Consider the following 24,426-nt stretch of genomic DNA (forward strand, 5'->3'; position numbering starts at 1 on the left):
TTTCTTTTATTTTATTTGCTTTTTCATAATTTTCAAAACACATATTTGAATGTCCAATTCTGTATAATGGTATATTTTGAAAACTATACATCAAATCGAATTTAATAAAATTCTACATGAAATATTTTAAAATATATACTTCATCATATCTATTAAATCACGTTCAAAATTTTCTCAAACAAAAAAAAGAGGAAATATTACATTATATAGTATGTAAGCAATATAGAAACATCGACAAACATAAGTAATAACCCTTAATTAAACATACTTCTCAAGGGGTTCAATGAGGAACGCCTACAACTACAAGGCAAGTAAGACACGAATTTAGCCAAAAAAACAACTTGAAATAAACCATTAGTGTCTTTTTCTCTACTAGTACAACCATTTAGAAAGCGGAATATATCTTCAAACCAGTATCCCTTATAAGACCGCAAATATCTCCCATATCTCGACCTTGACTCTTTAAGTAAAGAAAACAAGAATAAAGAGTACTATAAACAGCACCACCAAGAATAATATCATCATTAACTGGCCCTTGGCTCCAGCCTTTTTCATAACAATCCCGACCTTTTTCTGGAGAAAGGAAAACAAACGTGTAAGAATCGAAAGATTTGAGATGTTTTGTTTCGTTTCCATATATATACTGAAAACGAAACACATCTAGCGTGGAATACCTGGAGGAAATCAAGCCGATTTGAAGTGCTATCCATTTCGACACCCAAGTCATCGATTATTTTTTCCTGTAACAGTAGAGAAAGCAATACTGTTATGGAACAAACTTGGAACATGATGCTCAAAAGTCAAAAACCGGATTTAGAGGCTGTTCTGAGTTGAGGAAAATAGAAAAATAATGAATTGCGTATCATTCTAGAAGCTATGTTACTTGGACTTGGGTATTGATGTTGGATACTGGTACGTGTCCAAGGGTCGGATACATCTAAATGTTCACTTTTACGCATAAATGAAGTGTCTAAGTGCCATACCAATGCCCGAGTATCAAGGATCGGACACGGGTACGTGAAGCAAAATAAAGAGTCCGAGTAACATAGTGACTAGGAGTTTACTCAAAAAAGGAACTACAGCAAATTAGAAGTATAGTAACCTGAGCAAGTAATTCATCATGAATGCTAAGCCCAAGTGATCCAATTGTCTTGACACTGACACTCAGTTCATCTAGATCTTCGTCCTGTTGCCTGCATAAAAACAGAGGTTGATATTGGTTTTGATAGAAGTAAAAGATTCCATCAATTTGATTACCAGCTAATTAAAATAACGCACCATGCCCTTTTGTACAAGCAAAGCTATAATCTCATATCTACTTTCTCCTCTACCCTCGAGAAAAAAGGCTGCCATGCCGCCTGGGTAAAAGGGGCTGGAATGTAAGTGGCTTAATCCAGAGTGACTGAATCGTTTTTTCCATTTCCTTAGTGCACTCCTCACTCAGTAGGGGCGCTGCGGACATGATTTTTAAAACTAAATTAGCAAGACGCTAAGTTCCTGAACATTGGTTTTTACTTGGAGATTCCGCTTCAAATCACAACGAAACCAAAGTTCCTTCTCCCTTTTTCCTTGAAGTTCCTGTTAGTAAATCAACAATTGTTTCCTCCATTATAGAAGTTGAAAGTTGAGTGTAGGTGGCTTTTGTGCAGAAGAGAAACTTGTGTTTAGATTATATGCTTGTTGGTTTAAAAATAACCTAACACTCAGGTTTACGTTCTGATTTGGTTTCTTATTTTAACTAATTCCCCTTTTGGACCCAAATCCAGCAAGTGCAAAATTAGGTCCAAGTCCCGCTTTGTTTTTAGCTTCAATCCTATCTGATCATTCCATAGCTCTCAAGGGTACTTTCACCAAGAATCCTTAACTCAGCCTTAACTTTCTCTTCCAAGTCCAATATAGAAATTTCTTCTCAAGGAGCATCCATTTGGATGAAATCCTTCACATATCCGTCTTGGATCAATGTTCATAAGCAACCCTTTTAAATGGTGTACTTCCAACTCCTTTAATGCCCATCCATTTGTTTACCAAAGTTTGGTATTTTTCCTACTTAACCAGACTAATGTATCACCATCAAGGTCAACATTGCTGCTTTGAGTTGAACAGCCAAGTGAATACTACTCTTTCCTAATATCTTAACCACATCGCAAAACATTAGATGTGATTGTGATTCCGATTGAGTTGAACAGTTGTAAAATACTTTAGCAGTCAAAGCAGTGGTTTCGGAGATAGATTGGCTAAATTGGTTTACAATACGATCAGGATGCGGCGATGTGGCCGATATTTTGCATCACAAAATTAAATGTACGAAGCAAATTAATAATACCAGATAATCAAATGTTGCATACCTATCAACTTGTCCACTCAAATCATATTGCATACATAACTAACAATGAGACTAGTCAATAGTCACAATCATAACAAGAAAAGGTTTATTTGCAAATTCATTCAACTAAGTATGTACGTGTCATGTCAAGTTCAGACTTCAAATGAATGCATGAGTGCATCCAACAAGTGATGAACTGGACAGTTAATATGAAGTATAGCATATTAGTGAATAATGATGCAACATAAAATGCCGCAGCAGAATACCCAAAGGGCGAGACTACTAGTATTTGGTGACATATGTACGCCTCACTTCCCTGATCGACCTAATCCACATCCATGTTCACACATGTCAAACGCAATCAAGTTCATGAGCCGTGAAGGAACTTCTAACTCAGAATTTTCAATGCCTTCTACCAGACCAGTTGTACCCGATTTGATACCCCACTAACACTTACAGTTTCTATTGACCATTTCAATTTCTCTTCAACATCATGCTATCATGTTCAAAGATAAACATCTCTCATATTTTCTTGAATCACTAGACACAAACTTATGAACCCGGAAAGCTTCTACTGAAATCAGTCTCAAAAAGAAACATCTTACATCTTGGGAGCACACATTGGTAAATAATTCAGCAAAATGATAGAGATGAAAAGCAAATTTTCTTAAGAAAAAGATAGAATAAAACTTTTCTTGTCAATGTACTCCTAACCAACATTGATGCACTTCTCACTAAGTAACAATCAATGTCATATTTGCTAGATATTAAAGCTACTTTTACAGAAAGTGCTATAATTTATTTATAAATGAACATAATTCCTTTCCCTTTAGTACCAAAAGCATATCCCATCAATCATACTAAAATTTCGTTCCACGACGTATTGTATAGATTATTGAGCTCACCACGACCAAAAGATAGGTCGTGACCACCATTAAACCATACTCATTGATCACAAAAACCGTGTGCAACCGTCACTGTGACCGCAATCGAAACCACATTTTTGCACTACGATAATGACGTCAAAACAAGATGTCACTTGTTCAACACATTCAAAGCAATTACGGGTCATTTACCTAACAATGAAATATATATTGTTTCCATGAAACATCTTGATCAAGATAGCTCATTTCTAAAGCCGTGACTAAATTATCAGTGGAATGTAGTCTACTACGTAGAGTCCCAAAGTTCACAAAGACAATAGATGTTTCACATCCACCAATATGCTGAAATTGTTAACTTTTGTCAAATTATTATGAATTGCACAAAAGTACAAGAGATTACATTATGTGCTCATAATATAAAATGTAAAATGGTTCTTATTCACTAATAATCAAACAAAAATGTTGTAAATAACCTCCTTACCTAGGGGAGGAGCAACCACGCTAGAAAAAGGAAGCAAGCAATTCAAAGTTCAGATCCATATCAAGTATTAGATATAAAGAATACTAGAAAAAAAAATTTACCAGTATTTTTTTTACTATTGAATTAAATATTAACCAAGCAATACCAACTCATATAAGCAGGACAACAAGTGTCATACATCATAGTAAAGAAGAAAAAGACACACTCAACAAAAGTGCTAAAGCCTTAGTCCCAATAATATGTGGTCAGTTCTATGTAACAAAACAATTTAACATGAGAAATTGCCACTAAGAGATTCCACTTTATTCAATCCTTAACTAAGAAAATCCATTCCAATGATCAAGCACATACACTCTCCTCCTTCGTTTTATTCTTATCTATTGTCATATAAGCCTGTAAATCTCAACTCTTCAAGTCGTCTACCTCTTCAACTCTAAACTCCTCAAAACAACATTTCACATGTCTACATTTTTCAATCTTCTTTGCACATGACCAAACCAACTTAAATGATTTTGTCTTTAATATTTACAACCCCAAGACCCCTTCTTATGTCTATATCAAATTTATCTTTGAAATATTAAGCCAAAAAAAGAGAATGAAATTTAACAATTTCAAAGAACGAAGCCCTTACTTTAATAGAAGTTGTTGTCTATCCGACTCTGATGATACGAAGTCATCATTGTGATGCCCATATTGATTGGACCTTTCTGTCTGATGTGGGTGCTCCATTGGAAGCCTCATTAATTCAAGGTGAGAGTCGTGATAACTTAGCTCCTTGCCCATTGTTATCTTTTTCTTCACATTGCCCACCTAATTAACATTCCAGTGACTTAGGTGAATTCAAAAAATGATTTGAACCTTTAATAAGGACACAAAACAAAATAGCAGACAAAAAAATAGAACACATCGTTACATACATGTAGAATTTGCTGATGGAAGCTATGCAAAAAATGGAATTACAACACTAATTCTGAACAAAGGAACATTTATTAACCATCCCAAAATTGTTACTATCTAAAACTTGTGATAAGGAAACTTGTACCACATATATTTACTACAACTTCTGCGGAATTATTCAACCCAGTACATTATGAACGATATTCCCATGGAATTATTCAACCCAATACATTATCACGATATTACAAAAGTTCCTCATAGTGATGCATGAACCTTTCTCCTCCCTTTCTCCTCAATTGTTGGGTGATAATAGACCACCCTGGATTATCCAATTGCTGAAGCACCAAAACACTCTGCACCACAAGATTATAGGTCTAGGACTGACAATCTTTCATACAATTTATGGTTCCGACAATGTAGCTCCCTAGAGACATACTTACGCATTCCTTTGTCAAGTTTCAATTGAAACCGTAATTTATGGTCCCATAAGATTGAGATTTGAGAAGCACCCATCACTTTCATTCAATGTTTCAAATTTCCACACAATTACCAAAAATGAAGCATCGTTAGTTCTTATTTATTCAAAAAGCAATAATATACTCCTTGTTCTTTCTAATTTTGGTAAGATATAGAAAAAGGCCATGCATTAAGGATGTTTTTTTTGGGTTAGGGGACAATAAAGGGTTTGTTTGGGTACTAGAGACTAAGAGGTGAAGGGGACCTTTTTTTATAACTCGGATATCTAGGCCAACTAGCGCGCACCAACTATTCTCAAATACCCCAGCAAAACAAGTTGAGGTATCCTTAAGGTTAAGGGGTAAAGGAGATCATTGGTAAATCAAATAAAGGGACTAATGGACTATTACCTAATATAGCAAAAAGTAATGACAAAAGTTGGAAAAAAACCCATCCCTTTTTAATGAGTAGAATGGACAAGAAAGAAAATGTAAGAACATAGGAGTCCGAGCAATGTCACATGATTAGCGGTTCGCTTTGATTCATTGTATGGGTTCGGGTTCGTGATTCGTTAGTTTTTAGAATCATGTTCGCTAGGTTGAAATGTTTTCGATTTTTAAGTTTATGATTTGTTTTAGTCATATTATATCTAAAAACATAATCTAAAAACATTATATCAAAATGTTGAAAAATAATATTATTAACTCTAAAAAAGATTTCAATTAAAATATAAAATTAAATAGGGGTATTAATTCAATGCTTTTAAAGATGAAGTCCATATAGATTGAAGATCGAGAAATGTATTGAAAAACCAATTTAATAAGTATTGAATTAGAATTAAATATTAGGTTGAAAAAGTAAAAAGGAGAGAAGGTATAATAAAATTATTTAATAACTTTAAAAGATAAAAAAAGAGAAACTATGAGATAAATACAAAGAAACTTGTGTCAGTAATAAAAGTAAAGTAATAAAATGCTTTGGAAAAAGTCATCTCAAAAAAAAAAGTGTTTTGGAAAAATTGAATTACTTTACTCCTTCTTTCTCTCTCTTTTTTTTATTCTTCTTCTGAGTTTTGGTTTGAATACATTCCTCTATATTCTGCATTTCTTTCTTCTGCAACGGAGCTTTAATGGCACAATTTCAGTTCAATTGGTAAGCTTCGTTTTTGCTTTGTAGAAGAAAATCTCTTCACAGTTCCAGAATGCTGAGTTTATCGATTCAGATCGCCAATCAGGGGGATTTGATTCGCAAACGAACCCCGGTTGGGGTCGATCGAATCCAATCGGGATTCGCAAGATAAGTGAGCGAATCATGTGACTCTGATTCGAGTAATAAATAAAAATTGAGGCAAACTAAAGGAAAGGAAATACTATTAAAATAATCAGGTTTTCATGACACTTCTTCATGGAAATGATAGTGCATTGAGCCAAAGAGCATGATCATGGGTTGCCAATATTTTGTTCCCAGAAATTTAGAATTTGAGTAACTTCTTTTTTATGTGAAATAAGCAGTCCAACTCCATTCTAGTCTACTTTGCTATCCTTCATAAATCTCTATGGTCCAAAAGTAATAACATTTGAAGATTAAGACTGATAAATACTAATATAATTACTCATCAACTCCGAAATAGATCTTGTTGGCATCCTTTTCATTTGTCATGTAGCAGAGTCCTCTTTAAGCTTACGAAATACTGCAATGTAACTTTATCAATAGACAGTGATACCTAGCAGGAAAATGCCTTCCCAATTTCTTAAAACAACACATAAACAAAAAACAACAAAAACCCAAAGCAAACAGAGAATCCAAGAAACTGGGTAGACTGACTGCAGCAAATTTTACAATAAACTAATCCAGTTATCACAGTCAAACAACTTCAATTCATGCTAGAAACCAAATGCAATAAGCAGTACCTGATCACGTGCAGTTCTAGTCCATCTGCGACGTTTTTCAAGCTCTACCTCATCAATGCCGTAATACGCAGGATCTTTCGCAGCCACGGAAACTGCTCTGTCCAACTCATCAACCTTCCTATCAAGAGTAAACTTTCAGTGCTGGACACATGAAAAAAAATCGCGGTCGCGGAAAAGGTCATGGTGTCGTGGAAAACGGCTATAACGGAGAAATAACGCGAATTGCGGCCGATGCGGTGTGATTTTTGGAAAAAAAATCACAAAAGAGGTTTTGAACTTATAATTGCATTTTTGTTGTTGAACTACTATCATTATGCAATAATATGCAACTAGCTATTATAAATGCAATATTTGAGATTCTTTAGTGTATAATTAATTAACTTAGTAATTAATTAACTTAGTTATTAGTTAATTATTTTGTTTATCAACTATAATCATGAGTAACTATAATTTAAGTAATCATAATAATTAAAGTTAATGGGTATTACTAAAATTTAAATAGGAAGATAAACAAAGTAACGGTGAAATATCGTTATAACGGTAAAATAAGGGGTGTTAGACGTTATATAATGGTTAACGCGGCATTTTGATCGTGAAATTTCGTGCACCGTTATATAACGGGATTTAACGTCGCGGCAGCTTACAAATAGATTATATAACGGGCGTTACGTAACGTAACGGGGGAGTTTTTATTCCATGGACATGACTGTTTAGGGGAACAAGAACAGTGTACATAAAGGTTTGCTTGTACAAACACACGATTAATTATTTACATTACTGGATTCTCGATAGATAGCATCAACCACAATCAGACAACAAGCAATGCAAGAGTCTGACAAGATATCCTTGAGACAAGCTGACAATTAGTTGTCAGAGAAGGTTACACAGACTTTAAACATACGGTAAAGTGTGATTGGAGAAAGACATGCTAAGTTCTTAACAGTTTGACGTGCTGAGGGCCTTGTATGCAACTTAAAAATTTGTTTTTCATAGAAACTAATACTTCATTTGAAAAAAAATAAATCAAAGAAAAATGACAAATCAGTTACAAAAAACCAAAATCAGAGTTTTAACAAATCTACAAATACAAAGATAAGAAAACTAAAAAAAGAATATATGCACCCCAAATCTTAAGCTTTGTTTCTCAATTACATCTTAATAAGTTATGTTACAATGAGCTAAAGATTTAGGCCTTGCCTGGAATCAAGGTTGTAATTTAAGGGAAATAATTTTAGTGTAAATTATTATTGGGCAACAAATTCAAGTAACAAATTGTTCAGGAGCAGATTTTTTGCGGGTTTGGTATTTTTAATAAGGTAAACATTTTCTCTCCTCCCATTCTCTCAATCCTCCAGCATCTACGACTAAACTCATAAAAACAAAAGAAAAAGTTGTATATAACCATACAAATTACACTGACTACGAAAGATCTCATCAGCTTCTTCCAACTTGGTCAATGGCTACAACTAAACAACCATTTAAACCAATGCACAACAACCATCGATCTTTTCCCTTCCAACCAGCCATTATAATCGACACATCACTAAACAGCCATTAAAAGATGTTCTTTTCCTTTTCGAAACCATTAAATGATTTAATGAATGGGATGAGCGGAAAAATAAAAATTGATTGTGGTAAGGGAGGAATCAAATCAAATCAACTCTAAATTTACTTGTTGATCACTTGGAGTGAAGATGGAAATAGTTGATTTTATTTTAAACTATTGAGCGAAGATGGAAAAGGGAAGAAGAACAAAATGGCAATAGACATTGATGAAGAAAATGGAACTAACTAACGGGACACTTTACGGAAGAACAAAATGGCAATAGACATTGATGAAGAAAAGGGAACCAACTAATGGGACACATTTACTCTAGGGTCCAAGGGTAAATATTTTACTCCCAAAGTTCCGCGTGGATTGAGTGTAAATATTTTAAGGGGTAAATAAAAGTCAAAGTATGAAAATAAAGTTAGATAGATTAGAGGAATTTCGTTGTTAGAGAGGTGGAAGAATTAGTTAGAAAGTAATGAAAAATGGATAAAATAGCAATTGGTTCTCTTATTTTGGGTATAAATTTATCCTAAGGGAGGGTGGGGGAATATTTTCCTCCAAATGAGGGAAATAATCCTTCTTTTTCATCCATCATTTTTAGTTTATTCTCACTCCACCTCTTTCACAATCATTTCAATTACTTCCTTTGCAACTCTATTTACCTTTATTCCATTAATTTGACTTTTTTTTACCCCTTTAAATATTTACACTCAATTCAAGCGAGCCCCAAGGGGAACTAAATTAGCATATACAATTTATCAGAAATTTTAATCTGAATCATGTGCATTTTTTATTTATGTGATTTGTAGATGATATTTTCTACTAAGGTCAATTGCAAACAACTTTTTTGGTTATTACGAGGTATGGTCGCATATATTTCACCACCCAACCCCACCTAGATACATCTAAAGATTCTCCACTGGTTTTGCATTAAGCTATCAATATGAAAAGAAATAAACCCTTGTATCACATCCCTACTCCCAAGCATAGTGCCAAAATATGGTTTTGGTCACGATTTCACGGCCGATATGGATGATTCTGCGCTCAATGTGGCCTATATTTCGAACACGTTAAACTCAAAAACCTTTATAATACGGTTGCAATACGATGATACGGTCTTATTTTTGCACTATGCTCATGTTCCACTTCCATCACAAAGGCTAAAACTTTTAATAAATGGTTCCCTGATTTCCCCATATTTCCCAAGCTTACACATATCAATATGCAATATCTAAGTTAAATCCCAAAATCTGTCGCCATTTGGCCAAAATTTTGAGGATGAAGAAGTTCCCTTGTTCACCTAACATTGCTAACTCAGAATACTTCCTATCACAGAAATACGATTTGTACCATTTGGAGGCACGTTTGTTGTTGTACTAATTCAATCTTAATATATTTAGTTATACATATTAAAAGTGATTGATGAATGGTGTTAAATCCTGAATAAGACAAATAGTAGGTATAGGAGGTAGTGCATCTTTTAAAAAAAGACCATTCATCAGACAAATATGTTCATACATTTAGCATTACATAGATCCCAGAAACTACGGCACAAACTAATCCTACTTCGATTACTGAAATCAAAGCAAACCAAATTCAACAAAATTATGATCTTCATACCACCAACTCATGAAGAAAAAAAACATTTCAAGTAAAGAAAAGGGGGCAAGTGAATTGAAATGAACACCTGCCACTCAATGCTTTCACACCCAGCACGCAGCTCATCAGTGAGCCGTAGTTGCTCGGGAGTACCATAAGCCGCACGCTCCCATTGATGAAAACTTGATAATAAATTATCAATCTAACAGAGCACAACAAAAATCCTTCCATGAGTCAACCAATTCATTTAACACAAAAAATCAAAATACCCACATTATAATCCTCAAAGTAGTAATTTACCCACGGTTAATCAGATAGAAATAGTGCAAATAATAATAATATACTATGATCACAAAGTAAAATTAACAAAACTCACAGATTCCTGGATCTCTTCCTTTACAATGTAAAATGGATCTTGGGCGGAGGACATGATTGATAATTCGTTGTAATCGGAAAGCTGAACAATTGAAAAATCGAACAATTAAAAATAAAAAAGTTAACAATTACTTAAAAACATAAGGAAGGAAAACGAAATTTTAGCAGAATTGAATCATGTAAAGATGAATTGGAGATGAAATTGAGAAGAAAGTGAGAAAAAGGAACCTGAGAAATTGGAGGAAGATGCGCGCGTAGAACTTCGAGGAAGAGAAGATGGCCTGATCGATTTGATGAGTTTCCAGTTTCTACTTACCAGAATCAAAGTGGGTCATTTGGTGAGAGTAAAATGGTATGGTAGAAAACCGAATATGAATGAATATGGGGGTTATTTGGTGAGAGTGACTTGTGACTTTAATAAAGCACCCACAATTAGGGTTGTGAAAAAATTATTATCCTAAATATCAAACTCGTAAAGTTCTATCCAATTTGAAAAGTATAAATTCTCAAATACAAATTGTTGTATGAGATAGTTTCACCGAGAGATATAAGGGATTAAATAACTCATATCATGCATATTATGAGAATATAAACTTCTTGTTTGAGGTCGTTTTACCCGGAGACGGTCTCTCACAGGAGTAGCTTATTCTCAAATTGGATGTTCTCATTAGGCTAGCCTAATATACATTTAATGATTTAAAGTGACAATTTAGAACCTTAAAGTACCAAAAGCGCTTGTGGCTCAATAGATAGAGCATAAGGTTAGGGGTTTGAATTCTACTGAGCATAAGTATCAGTTGGGGTTTATTAACTGCGCGTATTCTCTTTACTCCCTCCTTGAAGGAAATAGGTATTGTTTGTCCGCATCTTTCAAGGAAAAAAACATTCCACCCAGACCCTACCTTATGCGGGATATTGAGAGTGTCCTTTACCTAATTAGAAAATGATCGGGGATCACTTAGTGTTTAAATAAGTGATAATTCAATACAAAAATTCACTAAGCCAATTAAAAAATGTAGTAAATGGGTCTCATTAGAATTTTTATTTTTAAGGGTTCTTGACTATTTAATGTATTTTTATATCAATTTTTGTTAAAATAAATAATATATTATATAAAGCTATCTTAAAAAATTAATTATGTAGTAATGTTTATAGTTTCATAAGACCTATGTTTAATGTTCTCCATAAAGCTCATAAATATTCAAGAAAGATTTGTTGATTATATGTGGCTACCTATCTGAGATTATTGGTCTTGTTGGATATTGAGCATCTGTAATATTTAAGAAATTAATATTTTAAAGAATTATTAGTGCGAGAATGATCTTAAATACACATGACATAAAATATTCTCAATTTAATTTCTCTTCTTTTCCTTTTCTTTTTTTTTTAAAAAAAAAAACCCAAACCCTTTTTTCTTTCTCTCACGCGAGGAACTCAAGAGAAATCAGGCAACCATTTTCTCCTCCCTTCCCTTTCGTATGAACCAAAAAAACCAGCAAGATCACCTTCCTCCTTCTCTCTCGCCGCCATACCCTTTGAAAATGTAATACCCTAGATTTAACTTGAAAAAGGATTGATAGACTACTCATACCAACAAGATGCATCTTCTTTTCTAGGGAGCCCATTTGCTAAGAACTCCACAGTTAAGCGTGCTTGGTGGGGAGCAATCTTAGGATGGGTGACCTCCTGGGAAGTGTTCCCGGGTGCGCACGAGTGAGGTCAAAGTGCGCTGGAAAGACTTGTGTTGGTTTGTGGGGCCAATCTACAATCTCCATGAGTAGTCACCAGCGGTCCGAGGGGCCGGGGTGTTACAGAAAATGACGAATTTACACTGAAATTCTTCAACTAATAGTCGATCTCCTTCCCTTCATAACATTCCTCTTTGAATCTTCAAACCTTTAATTCTCTAAATTCTACGAAGAAAACGTCAATGGCTGCGAGGGCATGACTGTTCTTCTTCCCTATGATCTTCGAAGGACCTGCATGCGAAATCAGTAAGTCCTTATTCTTCCCTTCGTGATTTTAAAAGTAGATTATCTATACTTCTACATTCTTGATTGTTTTGTGTAAATTATGGCTAATTGATCTTTCTTACTCATTTCCTTCTGAATTCGAACCACAATGAGTATAGACTCATCTGAAAATTTCCCTTCCTTGACCTTGAATTCTGCCGATTTGGGGAAGGAATCAGTGAGTTTTGGTCCTGTTGATTGAACATCAAATCCAAGCCGAAAATAAAGCTTTGAACCAGAATTTTTCGTTTCTTGCTGCTGCAAACAGAAGGTAGTCCTTCTTGATTTTTTTCCTTGTTTTTCCTTAATAATTATACTCTTATTCATATACTTTCCCTTGTATAATATTTCATTCATGTGTTAAACCCTAAATGTTGTTGAATCTTGGAATGTGTATGAGTTAGTAGATGAGTCATTAAATTGGAAATTCATGGAAAATGTGTTATTAGTGAGTTATGTGATGATGAGAATTTAAGTGTGGGCTATGATTTTAGTAGTAGATTATTTGAAGGATTTAGTTGTGGTTAGATCAGTGTTCTTGGATGAAAGAATAATCTTTTCAAATTATGGTAATGGTTAAATGTTGATTGATTGATTGTTCTTGAAAGTATCTAGGGTTCATGTGGAAACTATTAGCTGAATGGATAAACTAGCTGAGTCCTTCTTTTGGATGGTTTGTTAATCTTATTTAGTTTCTTGGTTTTGAGTCTAGATGAACATGGAAGTGTTTGAATTGGAATACAAAGGGAATTGTGGAGACGTATAATCTTTACAAGAATATAAGCTAGACTAAGGCAAGGTTATATATTTTGATGATATTGAGGGTTGGAGTTAGATCTTGCACAATCTCTGAAATGAGAAATATTAGAATAGAAGATGGAACTAAGATGCATTCTTAGGATGAGATGCAATGAGCTATATGAACCTAGTTGTAGTATCGTATGCTTTGTTGTGATGCTATATTTGTTTTCTCAGGAGGCGACATTATCGAGAAGCCCTTCTAGTGATCGCGGAGTACTAGACTTAGCTTCTTGAAGTGTTCTTTTTGTGAGTAGTAGCAATCCCTTAAAGAGTCTGATCAGACTAAATTCTTGAAAATAAACTTTTTACTAAAGCTCTTTTGAGATTGGAAATTTTTGAGACAAATGTTGTTGTGAATGCTTATGCTGATATTATGATATGGTTAATAGATCAGGCTTGCGAGCTGGTCATTGACGGAGTTGGGAAACATTGTTCCCTGCTCCCTGTTTGAAGCGAATTGTCATTGAGATATTGACTAGCTTCACCCGAGAGTGACATAGCCTTAGAGCTATGGATGTTCCTCTCAACTATACTCCCTGTGCGCACATAGATCTAGGGAACTGATGTTGCTTTTAAACCTATGATATGATTTACTGTGTTTTGTTGTTTTGTATTGTTACTTCTCATTCAGTTTAATCTGACCTTCTATTGTTTCCAATTTTTTTTAGTTTGTTTACAGATCCAAACCAGTCGAGAATGGTGGATTAGCGAAGTTGATTAGAGTTTCCAAGGACGTTATAATGAGCTGAGCACGTTAGAGTTTTGTACTAAGCTTTGGTAATATATATATATATATATATATATATATATATATATATATATATATATATATATATATATATATATGTATATATATATGTATATGTATATATATATATGTATATGTATATATATATATATGTATATGTATATATATATATGTATATATATATATATGTATATATATATATATATATATGTATATATATATATATATATGTATATATATATATATATATTAGTTTAGACTGTACTGGTTATAATTGGACTTTTATAGAATTTTAGGATTACTTTATGTATTAGATAGATGTTTGGATTGAGAATTAGCTGATTTAGTTATGATTTAGAACTAAAGACTCTTTGCGCAAGTTTTGGGATTGAAATTCGAGGTTCTTGGGAAGTAAACCCCGTGATGACCCTCTTTACTCAATCAACGATAAGTCGGGTTGTTACAGCATCAACCACATTAGATTGTTGGAAATGCTGGAATTCTATTTGTTAAATATCATGTTCTTGTTTTGTTGTATCATAATCTGAATTTTGTTTGTTTTATGTTCCATGTCCCTTTGTTCATGCCTCATAATTAAGGAAATAATCTAATTGGATTGCATAATTTGTGATATATTTGTCACAAACTGAACATTGAACTTGACAAATCGAATTTTGTCTCGGTTGAAGTAAATGATGTTTTTCCCAACCAAGGTCCTAGGATCGAATCTTACATAGCCCTCCTCTTTCCTCGGCTTACCATGTAATCCAAACAAAAAACTTGGCTATACATGCCATTCATACATGATGCAACGTATGCATTCGCCTTTCTTCAGAAGTCTTCTGCAATTTGAACCGAAACGATAAACGTGTAATGACAAAAACTTCAAAAACATACCCTTTTGCAAATAAATTCGCCTAGGAGAAAACTTTACCAAACTCATTTGGCCACACAGGGAGAGAAAATACAACTCAAATAATCAACCAGACGCTTTATACTATATAAAAAGGATGCGACATTGCTATTCTCCGGCTAATCCTAACATTTCTCAGTTCTGCGAACAAAAACAGACGATTTGATACATTTCAAATGATTCAGTCAACAAGAGCTTTCTAGGAAGCCGGAGCCGCAATAGCTGTCTCTGATTCCTTCTTGTCTCGGATTTCCTTCCACTTCTCTAGAGTGTCAATTATCTCTCCGGTTTTTATAAGGTAACGTACTTTTCTTCCATCCTCGAGAATTTTGTGACCCACCCGGCTTGCCACTTCTTTTTCTTTTGAATATAACATGACGTTTGAGCTGTGGATAGGTCCCTCGATCTGGAATTTAAGAGTTGAGTCAATCATTAATAGGTGTCCCTTATTTGATGGGGGCCAAAAACATATAGTTCTTTGGTTTTAGATTATAATGGATTATAGTAAAATGACTCATTAATTTATGCACTTCTTATTTATGTGAAGTTGCACATGATATTTGCTACCAAATCAATCAAAAACAACATTTTTGTTAATGTTATCACTAATAAAGATAAGATTGCGTGAACCCGACTCTCCCAAACCCCACCCTAGGTGGAAGCTAGTTGATGGCATAGAGGTAATGAGTTGTTGTAGTTAATTATTAACAGATGATACACAACAACAACAACAACAACAATAACAATGCCAAAGTCTTAATCCAAAAGATTGGGGTCTACTACGTGAACCAATAGATCATTTCCAATTGTCGTCCACATCAACAACCTCTTTGTTAGTGTTATCACTAATAAGGGTAAGGTTGCGTACAGCAGACCACCCCAAACTCCACCCTAGGTGGGAGCCACTTAATGGCATTGCGGTAATGGAATGTTTTTGTTATTGTAGTCAATTATTAACTAATGATACACAACAACAATGCCAAAGCCTTAATCCCTAAAGATTGGAGTCCACTACGTGAACCAAAAGATCATTTCCAGTTGTCGTCCACATGGATTCTTCTTCTACATTCGTTTCGACTTTCTACCATCTCAACCTGTAAGTCTATATAAAAAAGTCGGTAGTTTCTATTTAAGCTGCAAGTAGTTTTACCATTTTTAAGCTGACATCTATTGTATACCAATTGGCTAATAGGTTAGAGTATAAATGTATTCCACACCCCACAAATCCCAAAATTCACATGAGAATTAAGAACAAGAAATATGGATATTATTTTACAATGCTGTCGTTTTGGCCGACAAATTTTTGACACTCATGCCTATGCCTAAAACAAGAACATAATGATCATTTGAGAATAGCAGCAAGTTTTATTTCTTGCAAAGTAAACAGCAATATGCCTAAACAATGAATCAACATACCTTAATTATCTGACCTTGTTCACCCTGTTCTTTGCTCTTGACATGCTTCGTCTTTAAGTTGATATCCTTGATGATCACCGTGCTATTGTGTTTATAGATCTTACTGATCTCCCCAATCTTGCCTTTTTCTCCTCCAGATATTACTTTCACTGTATCTCCAAGCTTTACGTGCATTTTATGGAGCACTGGAAGACTGTTGGGTTTACAATCCTTCCGCTCCCAGCGCTTGAGCTGCATGACGGAAAATAAATAATTCCAAAAGGACAGTTTTTCAGTACTTCCTCAATATGTACAAATCATACGGTGGCCAAGATCACCATGCAAACAATGGTTCCGGTCTATACCAATTCAGACAACACAACATTTCATTATCTCAATGCCACCAAGTGGCTCCTGACACGGCGAGGTTTGGGGGGTTGGATGTACGGAAGCATACCCTTAAGACACCCAGCCACCGAAACAAAATGATTATTGATATGGGTCGAGACCACAAATGTCATGGCGGTTGTGCTCGACAACCGAATTGTCACCCCCACGAATCAATGACATTTTCCCGGAAAAAGTTTTATTGTCCTCTTATATATGCCTGAATCCCTTTTCAATTTCTGCTCAGGTATACAACTTAAGTGGATCAGAATATGACATCCATAGAACAAAATTACTTCCTAAAAGATGATTCCATCTAGAAGAATACACATTTATTTGGTATACTGAATTTCCTAACAATCACATCAACGTTACTAAGGCTCTTTCTCATCACCTTATTTTTGCTGAATTGAACTTTACTAATGAACTAAACTTATTTTTACTGATTCCGCATATTTGCAGTTACTTATTTTGACAGGAATGATCTTATTTTTATTAAATATTGTTGTTGAATTGTTGTAAGGAGAAGAGAAATTGGCCAAAGTTGATTACTCTATTATATAACTTTTTGGTATTATTATTGCCTTGTTCCATTTCATCACTTCACACAAAAAAAAAAAGTTGATCTAAGCACTGAGCATCAGAGCATTTGTGAGTCGTTTTAGCATGTTGTCAGTGACCAAAAATAATGTACTGCAAATAAACAAAAAAAAAACATGAAACAAATAACAAAAATTTTGAAATACCAACCCTCATGAAAATAAGACATGGTGAACAATCAGCTGTTTTGACCTGTAAGTGATATAGCCAAGTAATTCAAAATTAGTATAAATTTTACACATGATACATTAAGTATAGTTCATCACATAATGTAAAAGCGAGAGAAAACGAATCGAATTGTGTTTTCATCATATTCCACTCAAAGGAAGTTTCAGGAGAGGTAGAAGGAATGTAACAAGTATTAAAAACATAAACTTTTCTCAAGTAGCATCACTAATACTCCATTTGCTAATGTGATATGAAGATGAACGCATCTACTCCTTCCTCCGAAAACATGTACCAGTTTTTCAATTCAATATCAAATGTATATTTAAGCCCTATAGGAATCACAAAACTAAGATATTACAAACCGTCATTTGACGTCAAATGTCTAGCTTGGATTACAAACATATAACGTTTTGATGAAATAGTCGAGCTTCACACTGGGACTGGCAAGTGCAAGCACTAAGTGACACATCCAAAGTAGCATACTGACAAAGAATACACCAACAAAAGGGGACAAAGCAATTTCAGAAGTTTCCATACTTCATTTAGCACTTAACGAACAAGTACACGCAATTCATCTCATAGTATCAATATATTCAGTCTCGAAAAAGTCTAAACAAATCTAATTTTAAAGTATTCATCGATTTTAAATAGTTATCATATTATGCTGCAACCCTCAATATCAAAGAAAATCACACGATTTTACAGTCTTAATATATTTGGTGTTAGTAAATCCAATACTAAATCATCAAGTAACTGTGACAAGTTTTTTCATACATCCCAAAGTACTACTCCTTTCTATATGTGACTACTAATTCTGAACTGATGGCTAAGGATTCTAAAGGAACTCAAATATTATCAAGATTGGAAAAATAGGGGTTACAATCAGAAGCTGCCATGAAGCATTGATCACACAATTGTGGCAAAAATTGAGATTTGACAATGGTTTACCAATGATGTAAAACATTATTTGAATGAATTTTAACTTCAAAACTTAATTTAAATTAGCATAACCAAGTATAAATGAAACTTGGGGAGCATAACTTTCTCAAATTCATCAAATTTCATCCACATTTCTGATACATAGAGTAACAATTCGCAACCCTTATACTGTTATACATATCCACAGGTAAATCATTATACAAATCCAGCAAACTGAAAATTTCCTATAATCCACTTCGGCAATTCTAGATTGGCACATTATTAAAAAAGAGATTAACGTTCAATACCCAATTTCATTGAAGTTAATATCACTAAAAACAATCATAATTTTAATTTTAAGCAAACATAAAGCAGTAAATAATATAAATTACGAATGACTACACAAAATAATAGAAATTTCAAAAATTATTTATTATTATTATTATAAAAAATTAACTCAAAAATACACAAAATAAGAAAAATACATATATTGATATGAAATTTTAAATCCTTCAAATTTGTAATGTAATTTAGATATTACACTGAAAAACTTATGTGTAGAAGAAATTTTCATTTGGCATATAGGTATTATTATCTTTATCACAAATTAAATTGAATGATTAAATTGAGTAGAAATTTAGAGGTACCTGAAGCACGGATGAAGAAGGAAAGACAGGTTGGCCAAGGAATGAGTTGGAGGAAAGAGAAAGAGAAGTGAAGGAACTTTGAAGAGAAGCCATAGCTGCCATTTTTGCTCAGCTTTGGTATGAGAGGTTATCTTCTCCCTCCTGTGCCTGTGTTGTTGGTTGATATAATGAAGAATGTTGATGATGATGTTGTGGATAGACTTCTTCACTACTTGGCAATTTTGATGGGTCCGATCCAAATTGCCTTCTATACGAGTTGGATCTCTAAAATAAAATTTGTCAAATTAATTACAATCAGTAAAATTTAATAGAAATTATTAAAAAAATCAGTTATAATAAGTGAAAAATTAGTTAAAATTAATCTTAGTAAAAATCAATTGCAATTGATAAAAATCGAATCTATTCCTAGAATATTGCAAATTAAACAATTAATTCCCACTTTGCTTGAAATGGGAAACTATTTCCCACGTTACCGTCCATGTAGGATAGGTGTGAGAAATTTTTTTTTATTTTTTTTTAATATAACCGCTACATGAAATGGCGGTTTTGTTTAGGAATCTGAACTAAACCGCTAGTTGAAATGGCGTTTTGTGGATTTTTAATTTTTTTTTTAAAAAATTAAAAATTTAGCAAGTGGCGGTTTTGTAGCAGTACAAAACAGCAGCTTCGACATTTGCATTTCATTTTGCTCTTCTTCCTTCTTGCTGCTATCGGTATCACACTAAAAAAAAATTTCTTCACTCTCATTTACTTCAAATTTACAATTCCTCTCATTCAACTAAACTAATCAACTACATTCCCTTCTTCTCCTTGTGTACTAGTTCATTTTTATCCTCATTTAAGGTATGAATAAAACCCTAATTTTTTTCAATATGCAAATTGTTTTTTGTTCATTATTGTTTTGAATTGAAGTTATAAAAACGTTAATTGTTTGTTACATTCTATTGTTTTCATGATTTAAGCTTACATTTTACACATTTGTAGTTGAATTTTAGGATTTGTTTTGTATGCATATAAAGTGTTTGATGAAATGTTTCAATGAAAGTTTATTACTTTGTAGGGTTAGTTTAATGGTTTTTGTATATATTCATGGTATTTTTAGCTTTTATATTTGAAATGAACCATATAATAAGTAATCTAATACCTTAGTATCACAAATTCTTGTATTCAAATTTACACTTCCCGTTATAGTGTATTGGGGTGAGGAAGTCATGATATTGGTTGCAAATTGGTGGGGAAATCACATGAAAGATCATTATCCCGTTGAAAAACATGTTGAATTCTTGTATGTAACAGCGATCATGGCGATGCCGGGCCCAATTGATCCATCAGTGCTTACGCTTCAGGCGACACACAGGAGCGTAGCTGCGTGGGAGGGCTCCAATGCCCAATTGGTTACTCGTTAGCACTACCAGGCGAGTACATTACAGTGGGAGGTGGATGACAGGGTATTAAAGGTAGTCGAACTAGCTGGATTCAGATACATTCATAGGTTGTTGGGCGGGGGCTTAGAGCTCGATCGAGCTCTTATCACTGCATTGGTGGAGAGGAGGAGGCCGGAGACACATACGTTCCACCTCAACGTTGGCGAGGCAACGATCATGTTGTAAGATGTGGCAGTTATCATGGGACTGCCCATTAAAGCTCAAGTAGTGATTGGTCATGGAGAGGGAAATTGGCCAGCAATAGTTCATGAGCTACTAGGGGTTTGGCCTGAAAACCCTCAAGACCCCACACAGCCGAAGATCATTGTTGGATCGTCTTTGAAGCTGACTTGGCTCCGACAGCATTTTAGCGTTTGAAGATGACGCGGATGATGTGACGGTTGATAGACATGCGCGAGCTTACATCTTGTACCTGTTTGGATGCATCTTGTTTCCAGACAAGAGCGGCGACTCGGTACAGTTGATCTATCTCCCTCTACTGGGAGACTTGGAGCGCATAGATGAGTACAGTTGGGGAAGTGCTACCCTAGCGTATCTGTATCGTAACTTATGTCGAGCATCTCGTAAGGGTGCCAAGGACATTGGTGGCTGCTTGATGCTGTTATAGATATGGTCATGGGAGCACATTCATATAGGGAGGCCCATTATTCGGACGATTCGACCGGATGGGCAACATCATCAGGAAGATGACGCGGATGATTTTGAACCGGTGTTAGGGTCACAGCATCGGCGCGGGATGGATCCTTTGGCAGTAAGGTAGCAACACTCAATTCACTATTCAAATTCATAATTTCACTATTTTATGATACATGAAAATGTTAAACAATGTTTATTTGTTTGCAGCTGGCTTCGCGTATATCTTTCGAGATCTCACTCCCCACATACTCTCGTCTACTACAGAGACGCACTAGATCGACAACGGGACGAGCAGGTTATTAACATTTACTATTTGTATTAGTTATGAATAAATTGTATACATTACTAAGCATATTGATTTCTATTACAGATGACATGGCAGCCTTACACAGCGGCTAAGATGGACGCTCTGCCGCACATATGTACATCGGGCCACGAGATTTGGAGATCGCGTTGTCCACTTATTTGCTTTGACATCGTCGAGCTACATCTCCCGGATCGTGTCATGCGTCAATTCGGTTTGGAGCAGGTAATTCTGCAAGCCTGTGACACCCAACCTCAACTACATGCGATCGATCGGAGGACTGGGGACAAGAACTACCTCGTACGACATAGATCGCATGTAGATGCGTGGAATGACCGAGCATCTAGATTGGTTGGAGGAGATAACTTCACATGTCATAGCTCTGCTATGTACATGAGTTGGTACAGGCATATCTCCGTATTACGCCTAACGAACACCACATTTGCGCAGCCAGGATCACATTACCATCCGACATCTACGTTACTGGTACGTCTTCTTTCAACACTCATAACAAATAGTAATAGTTTTAACTGACTCTTTTAACAATATAATGATAACAAACAGGCTGAGCGCATCCGATCGGTGCTCATACAATGTAATGACACAATTCAAGGGGCCGCTACATCGCCAGTTGATGTGGGTATCGGCTATGTTCTCAGAACTTAGGCTACATTAACGCGTCGTTGACCGATGCATTGAGTCATGCGGGTTATGAGTACCTCTTACCGACTCCACCCGTCATTGGCGAGGTAGATGACACATTCCACACTCCTTCTCCAAGGAGTTCAACCCACCGAGGTAGCTCTTCTGGAGGATCCAGTTCTCGGTCCACAAGAGGTCGCCAGCGTTCATCTACTCGAGGTCGGTCTTCCAGATCGCCATCGACATCCGCTACTATGTCGCCATTCGTTCCTCCAGCTTCCATCACCACTCCTCTTCCACATCCATCGCCTCCACAAAGGATTTTCACATATCATCAGCGTGCTAGTCAACGACGAGCTCCTGCTCTTAATGTCATTGCGGAGGTTGACGAGTTCACACCATGATCATCCACCGGTGCGCAAAACAAAAGGGGACGGGGGTTGTAGTTTAACAAACTTTGTATATTCTTATATGACTTGAACTTCTTGTATGACTTTCCATAATTGTAATATATCTTTGCATTATTTTCATAATTAATTTTTTCAAATCAAGCCGGTTCGTAATTGATTATTATGGAATAGATGGTATTGAACTAGTTTAATGCATGTTACGTTCACTATTTTAAAATGAAAGAAAAAAATAAAAAAAAAAATTTCAGGCCACAAGCAAACCGCCACATGAAGTGGCGGTTTACCAGGGACCAAACCGCCACATGAGATGGCGGTTTGCCTTGACCAAACCGCCACTTCATGTGGCGGTTTGGTGCTCAAGGCAAAGCGCCATCTCAAGTGGCGGTTTTATCTGAAAAATAAAAAAAAACAAATTTCCTCGTGGACGGTATTTTGGGAAATACTTTCCCACTTAATGCAAAGTGGGAATTATTTTTTTTTTCAGCCATAATATGGGATAAGATTCGTAAAAATCAATATTAGTATTAATTACTTACAATCATTAAAATTATAACTCTATGTACTAGCCTTGAAGCAACTCACGTATCTTTCACTAACTTTGTTTAACATTTTTATGTTTATTATGGTCTCCACATGTTTTCCATTAACTTTACTAAAACAATTTATTATTAGTTGTGGCCTCTATAGTTATTCCACTAACTCTCTTTTAATATTTTTTAACATATATGGTCTCCACTTTTTCTCTATTAAATTTATTATTCAATAAAATAATATCTACACTATTTTAAATATTTTATGTTTTTTAATTTTTGTGAACATTTGTTATGAGAATTTCAGAAATAGAGGGAGTATTATTATTCTCAACTGCTAATGTTATAATTACAAAAGCATGAGATGCACTATGTGAATCAATAGTATGTTCTAGTGGTGTTCCACGTGAGTTCATATATAGCTCAGATGTAGAAATTTTGAACACGTCCAATTCTCCTAAAATATACTATTTAGTTTTGTATCTTATTATTGCTTCTCAAATATTTAAAATTAGGATAATGTATAGATTTTTAAATACATTAATATTTTATTAAAATTTTAAATTGCAAATCATATTTTACATTTTTTTAAAAAATTTAAAATTGTTATTATGCTAGTCTAACGATGTAAATGATTGATTTTAATAATCAATTAATTAAATTTTATGCCATTTTAGTTTTAAATAACAATTGATGGAAAAATGGACTATTATATATGTACTTCAAGTAATTTCCTAAATTGCTGTATAATTTTATACACAGTGTAATTTTGCAGTATAATTTTCTAAATTGTGTAATTTCAATTACACTGGAATAGATGTAATTTATTTTGTAGTATAATTTTCTACGCAGTGTAATTTTAGAATTTTATCAGACAATATATAATGTTCTACACACTATATTAATGTTTCCCATTATAATTTTTTAAACAGTGCATTTATATACAACTGTGTAATTGGAATAATTGTTATTTATTGCATCCACTAATGTATGAGTTTTTTCGAAAATATACATTTGTAAATATGGTAAGTGTAAAAATGCAAATCAGTCAAATTCCATTAATATTATCCAATGAAAGAAAGACAAATGGCTTGCTCACATTTAAACTTTCTTTTTGCTATTATACAGTAAAATTAATAGAATGTATGATTGGAAAATTAGGCTCAATGCAGATATGGAAAATTTGTATCTAATTTGTATCTTATTATTACTTCTAGAATATTCAAAATGGGGTGTTTAACAATTGATTATTGTTTGTTGGCTTTTTTAGTTGATCTGTTCGACCAACTACAAATGTTATTTAATTTAGGAAGTATAGTTATACAAGATTTTTAGTACATGCACTTGAAAGAATGAAGCATTCTTTGATCAAGGTTGGCTATATTAGGATTTA

General features: G+C 34.3%; 2 protein-coding genes across 3 annotated transcripts; both read right to left on the bottom strand.

Annotated features, from left to right (window-relative positions):
• Positions 1–123: 123 nt before the first annotated feature.
• On the bottom strand, positions 124–10,871 carry LOC130802373 (syntaxin-61). 2 transcript variants are annotated; one of them, XM_057666351.1, is made up of 8 exons: positions 10,706–10,871; positions 10,479–10,559; positions 10,191–10,304; positions 6,952–7,065; positions 4,320–4,498; positions 1,103–1,193; positions 675–740; positions 126–573 (listed from the first exon to the last, which is right to left on the bottom strand). In XM_057666351.1, the coding sequence occupies exons 2-8, from the start codon at positions 10,530–10,532 to the stop codon at positions 463–465; spliced, it is 729 nt and encodes a 242-aa protein (XP_057522334.1). In that variant the 5' UTR covers positions 10,533–10,559; positions 10,706–10,871; the 3' UTR covers positions 126–462. The 2 variants fall into 2 exon arrangements, with proteins under 2 accessions (XP_057522335.1, XP_057522334.1); XM_057666352.1 differs by lacking the exon at positions 10,706–10,871 and having other exon boundaries at positions 124–573; positions 6,952–7,069; positions 10,479–10,497.
• Positions 10,872–15,003: 4,132 nt separating this feature from the next.
• Positions 15,004–19,322, bottom strand: LOC130802374 (50S ribosomal protein L24, chloroplastic). Its single transcript, XM_057666353.1, has 4 exons — positions 19,067–19,322; positions 17,484–17,525; positions 16,368–16,598; positions 15,004–15,357 (listed from the first exon to the last, which is right to left on the bottom strand). The coding sequence occupies exons 1-4, from the start codon at positions 19,166–19,168 to the stop codon at positions 15,151–15,153; spliced, it is 582 nt and encodes a 193-aa protein (XP_057522336.1). The 5' UTR covers positions 19,169–19,322; the 3' UTR covers positions 15,004–15,150.
• Positions 19,323–24,426: the final 5,104 nt, after the last annotated feature.

Source organism: Amaranthus tricolor, chromosome 16 (genome assembly GCF_026212465.1).
Source record: "Amaranthus tricolor cultivar Red isolate AtriRed21 chromosome 16, ASM2621246v1, whole genome shotgun sequence".
Classification (NCBI taxonomy): Eukaryota; Viridiplantae; Streptophyta; class Magnoliopsida; order Caryophyllales; family Amaranthaceae; genus Amaranthus; species Amaranthus tricolor.

What these genes read in the sequence shown, in the direction of transcription:
- LOC130802374 (XM_057666353.1), bottom strand. Translation starts at nt 19,168, where the DNA reads ATGGCAGCTATGGCTTCTCTTCAAAGTTCCTTCACTTCTCTTTCTCTT. An exon ending in CTTCTTCATCCGTGCTTCAG is followed by an intron (nt 17,526 to 19,066) that starts GTACCTCTAAAT and finishes TATCACTTACAG; the next exon opens with GTCAAAACAGCTGATTGTTC. An exon ending in AACAAGGTCAGATAATTAAG is followed by an intron (nt 15,358 to 16,367) that starts GTATGTTGATTC and finishes CTTAAATTCCAG; the next exon opens with ATCGAGGGACCTATCCACAG.
- LOC130802373 (XM_057666351.1), bottom strand. Translation starts at nt 10,532, where the DNA reads ATGTCCTCCGCCCAAGATCCATTTTACATTGTAAAGGAAGAGATCCAG. An exon ending in GTGAAAGCATTGAGTGGCAG is followed by an intron (nt 7,066 to 10,190) that starts GTGTTCATTTCA and finishes CTTGATAGGAAG; the next exon opens with GTTGATGAGTTGGACAGAGC. An exon ending in AGACAACAACTTCTATTAAA is followed by an intron (nt 1,194 to 4,319) that starts GTAAGGGCTTCG and finishes GTTTTTATGCAG; the next exon opens with GCAACAGGACGAAGATCTAG.